This window comes from Chiloscyllium plagiosum, chromosome 28 (assembly GCF_004010195.1).
Source record: "Chiloscyllium plagiosum isolate BGI_BamShark_2017 chromosome 28, ASM401019v2, whole genome shotgun sequence".
Lineage (NCBI taxonomy): Eukaryota > Metazoa > Chordata > Chondrichthyes > Orectolobiformes > Hemiscylliidae > Chiloscyllium > Chiloscyllium plagiosum.
The window spans coordinates 20,329,715-20,334,954 of NC_057737.1; the positions used below are offsets into that span (position 1 = coordinate 20,329,715).

The window sequence follows — 5,240 nt, forward strand, 5'->3', positions numbered from 1 at the left end:
CCTCACCTTAACCTCCTTCCACCTATCGCATTTCCAATGCCCCTCCCCCAAGTCCCTCCTCCCTACCTTTTTATCTTAGCCTGCTGGACACACTTTCCACATTCCTGAAGAAGGGCTCATGCCTGAAACGTTGATTTTCCTGCTACTTGGATGCTGCCTGACCTGCTGAGCTTTTCAAGCAACACATTTTCAGCCCATCCTTCTCCAACACCTGTGTTCCATCCAACTGACCGAAACTATAGTTGCGCTCTTAGCTCTCTCGTCATAGCCAAGCAATCTCATGCAATGGCTTTTATTCCCATCTGCACCATGATATCTCTGCAGCTCCCCAGAGATTTATCTTTGGTACCATTTGTATTTATCAAATACTGCTGCATCTTTCTGATAACACCTGAAAATAGGTTCCACATGTATATCACTTACACTGATCTCTCTCTCTCTCTTGCCTCCTTGAACCCTTCAAGTGCCTCTGATAAAGAACATTGCTTATCTAAAGCCCAGGGTCTCTGCACTCTTCAAATACTTGCTGGTTTCCTTGATTTTAACAATTCCACCATATTTGACCAGGTTTTCAGTTATCTTGGGTCTTAAGCTCAGGAATTCACTCCTTAATTCTCTTTTTACCTTTTTTATTTGCTCACTCCCACTCTTAGTCTTTCTTTCACGTGTTTGCTCTCTCTTTTGTGCTCTTTTCTTCATGCGGGTGCTGTTTCTCTCATGGTATCTTATGCCACTTTTTGTTCTCATGTCCTATTGTGTACCTGTTGTAAGATATTCCTTTAAACTTCCTCCTTTGATCAAACTTTTGGTGATCTGTACTGACTTGTTCTGTAGCTCATGTCAAAAGGTTTTATTGGTACCACTCCTGTTGAGTACCTTGGGATGTTTTATGAAGCTTAATGTGTAATAGGAGTGCAGGTTGCCATAGGAAATGAATTTTGTTTTGTCAGTGCATCACGACTTTGTGCCAGTTGATGAAATATTGCGACTTGTGTTTAGTGTAATAAGACTTCCTTTTTTTCTCTGGGTAGTCCTGGCAAAGTTGCATTTTGTAGTTCCTTCAAGTCAGAAAGAAGTATTTTGTATTAACATAGGTACCTTTCATGATCATATGGTGTCCCTAGGTGCCTTCCAGCCAATTCAGTACTTTTGAAATACTATTACTGTTGAACCGAAGAGAAATGTGACTGCTAACTGCACACGATAAGACCAGATAATCTGTTTTACTGATGTTGACTGAGGATTAAATATTGGCCACAATTCAAACCTCCCTGACGAAACCGCATTCAGTCAACTTGAACTAAGATAGTCCTTGTGCTGGTGGTACTAACAATGGTGTATGGTAAGGAATTCTTTAAGAATTTGACCCAGTGGTGTTGAAGATTAGAAATGCATTTTCTTGTGTTGATGCTGGTTAGGTATCATGGGCTGGCAGGTGTTGTCAAAATATGTTTGTTATCTTTAGTATCTGCTGGTTATTACTGGATTTCTAAGTCAAAATAGAATCTTAGTCGTAAACAGCTTGCTTGATTTTCTAAATTTTTTATTTAAACTTTGGGGAGTGTAGTGTTCACAAGTCATCCTAATAGTATATTATTTTAAACACATTTGGATATCTCTGTTACATATCAAGTACAGTGGTTGACTTTCACTAACCCAGTTGTAATGGGGATCAATGGTCATGCACATACTGCTATCTGAAATATTCAGATGCTAACCTCTGGGAAGTTGGAAGAAGAATCGTTTTTCATCTCTGAAGCAATTAAAATTAGGTTTTTATTTGCTGAATATGATTAAGATTCAACAAATGTAAATGCAAAGCCCAAAGCTTTTAACTACACCTTAAATGAAAGCTGCAGCAGCAGAAATTGACCATTGGATTCAGCAACTGAACACATTATAATGCATTTTTTAAAGAGTTTTTCTCTGTTCCCTTTGCTTTCATTCCCAACTTGAGGAAGTATTTGGATTGAGAGGGAAAATGATCTTCCATTTTAAATCAAAGTTATGCTCCCAGCAGGTGGTATTACATTACACCTGATGAAGGAGCAGTGCTCCAAAAGTTTGTGATTTCAAATAAATCTGTTGGATTTTAATCTGGTGTTGTGCGACTTCTGACTTAGTTCACCCCAGTCCAGCACCAGCACCACAACACTGGCTTGTCCGTATTACTGAACAAGCCAGATTCCAGACTAAATACTGACTTGATAGAACATGTTTTGTTTGTTTTTAATTAAGGTTGTCTTTCACTGAAATACAAACAGACAATACTACATTCAGGTTTTACACTATGACAGAAGTTTTTTTACTCAATGTAATGAAGTTAAAATAGAAAGAAAACAAACATTACATATGGCATAAATTTAAAGATTTTGAAACACAATGCAAATACAAGCCTATTGAGTCCATAGCACTCAGTTAGTCAATCAATCTGATTGCCAAAGCAAATGATCTTTGTCCAGTTCAAGGAAAGCATTCAAATGAGAGAAAAACCAAGGAAGTGCTTCCAAGACTGCCTGAAGGCATTACCTCAAGTAATGCAATATTAGCATCCACACCTAGCAGACCCTTGTTCAGGAGGAGCCCCCTTGTATAAAGGTGCAGAGTTCTTCAAGAGGAAGTATGGAAAAAGAGTCTGAAAAAGGAATAACAGTGATCTCGAGGCCAAGGACAAATTCCACTTCTGAGAAACACTTACTAACTGTGTAGTTGAAGGTGCGACTCTAGGATCAGGCTCATCTGCCACAGAAAGATGCGCAGAACTCCTGACCAGTGCAGCAGAATTTCTTAGGTGGACAACCATACTACTTGTCCATGCTGACCAGATATCCCACCTCAATCTAGTCTCCCCTGCCAGCACCCGGCCCTTCCTATTCATATACCCATCCAAATGCCTTTTAAATGTTGCAATTGTACTAGCCTCCACCACTTCCCCTCTGACAGCTCAATCCATATATGTACCACCCTCTGCGTGAAAAAAGTTGCCTCTTAGGTCTCTTTTAAATCTTTCCCCTCTCACTCTAAACCTATGCCATCTAGTTCTGGACAACTCCACCCCAAGGAAAAGACTTTATCTATTTATCCTATCCACACCCCTTGTGATTTTGTAAACCTCTATAAGGTCACCCCTCAGCCTCCGACGCTCCAGGGAAAACAGCCACAGCCTATTCAGCCTCTTCCTATAGCTCAACTCCTCCCACCCTGGCAACATTCTTGTAAATCTTTTCTGAATGGGTCCATGTTTCAAGTTTCGCAACATCATTCCGATAGGAGGAGACCAGAATAGCACTCGATATTCCGACAGTGACCTAACCAATGTCCTGTGCAGGTGCAACATGACCTCCCAACTCCTGTACTCAATACTCTGACCAATACAAGAAAACTTACCAAAGCCGCCTTCACGATCCTATGAACCTGCACTCCAAGGTCTCTTTGTTCAGCAACACTCCCTAGGACCTTGCCATTAAGTGTATAAGTCCTGCGAAGATTTGCTTTCCCAAAAAGTAGCACCTCATTTATCTAAATTCAATTTGTTTTATTATTCAGTTATGCGAAGTGAGCATTGACCAACATCTGTTGCCCATCCAGCATTGCCCTTGAAGAAGGTTGTGAGCTAACCACTTGAAGCACTGCAATCCATTTAGTATAATAGACCAAATGCTTTTGGGGAGGCAATTCCAGGATATTGACACAGTGACATCAAAGAGACAGCAATGTTCCCAATCAGGATGTTGACTAGCTTTGGAGGGGAACTTGCAGGTGGTCGTGTCTCATGACTCTGCTCCCCTTGGCCTTCTAGGTGGTAGCGGTCGTGGGTTTGTAAGGTGCTATATAAGATGCTTTGGTGAATTTCTCCAATACATCTTGTAGATGGTCCACACTACTGCTACTGAATGTCAATGATGTGTTTGTGGATGTGATGCAAATTAAGTGAGCTGCTTTGTCCGAGATGGTGCCAGTCTTTGAGGGTTGCTGGAGCTGGACTCCAGGCAGGTGGGAAGTAGTCTATCACATTCTTGACTTGTGTCTTATATATGGTAGCCTGGCACTGGGGAGATGGGAGGTAGAGTTACTTGTTTCAGGATTCCTAACCTCTGACTTGATGTGGAGCCAATGTATTTTTGTAGGACGTCAAACTCAGTTTCTGGTCAATGGTAGCCCTCAGGATGTTGATACTGGGGGATTCAGCATGTTCATTTATTGACAGTGCAAGGATGATGGTTAAATTTTCTCTTGATCTAGTCATTATTTGGCACTTCTGTGGCATGAAATTATTTGGCACTTTGTGGCATGGGCGAAGATATTGTCCAAGTCTTGCTTCATTTGGACATGCTTCAGAATTTGGGGAGTTGCAAATTGTGCTTAACATTGTGCAATGACATCAAGCATCCAACTTCTGACCTTGGGGAAAGTCATTGTTGAAGCAGCTGAAGATGATTTGGCCTAGGACATTGCTGCAGGAGTTCCTCAAGGTAATCTCCTGGAACTGAGATGATGGGCCTGCAAAATCTACACCTGTCTTCCTCTGTGTTAGGTGTGACTCCAATGAAATATTTATTGCCTAATGCAGAGTTACTGTAGAGGATTAGTGAATCTTCTCAGATGCTTTTTAAATTGTCATGACCTTCATTGGATGTTCTGTGAGTTGTATCTGTCAGGTGTACAGTTTTAATCAAATTAGTCTCTTCCCTGTGGACCCCTCTCTCCAGGTTCTGATTGCATCACACTTGCCATCTTATGAGCTCCGTCACAACCAGGTGGAATCCATTTTTCTATCAGCCATTGATATGTATGGACATCAGTTCTGCATTGAAAACCTTCAGGTAATTGCATCAGATATGAGTATTTATCATTTTTTGTTTTAAAAAATAATCCACCTGCTTGCAACTTTTTATCATTACTTTCTTTGTCTACCTTTGTCATAGAACTGTGTAACGTGTTCTGTAGTTATATTCCTGGCTAGTGACAGTGCTGCAAGTTACCAGGAGTACAGTGTGTAATGATAGAGTGACAAGCTTACAAAGACCAGTTCCATCATAATTGTAGGAGAAAGTGAGGTCTGCAGATGCTGGAGATCAGAGCTGAAAATGTGTTGCTGGAAAAGCGCAGCAGGTCAGGCAGCATCTAGGGAACAGGAGAATCGACGTTTCGGGCATTAGCCCTTCTTCAGGAATGAGGAAAGTTGGTCCAGCAGGCTAAGATAAAAGATAGGGAGGAGGGACTTGGGGGAGGGGGCGTCG

The 5,240-nt window shown here is 41.3% G+C and overlaps 1 protein-coding gene across 2 annotated transcripts in view; it reads left to right on the top strand.

Moving 5' to 3' along the window:
- Nucleotides 1-5,240, top strand: part of acaca (acetyl-CoA carboxylase alpha) — a 263,482-nt gene that overhangs the window by 83,627 nt on the left and 174,615 nt on the right. For both annotated transcript variants that reach the window (XM_043718470.1, XM_043718471.1), the window contains one exon: nt 4,710-4,823. In XM_043718470.1, the coding sequence (XP_043574405.1) occupies nt 4,710-4,823 (114 nt within the window). The remainder of the gene's footprint in view (nt 1-4,709; nt 4,824-5,240) is intronic.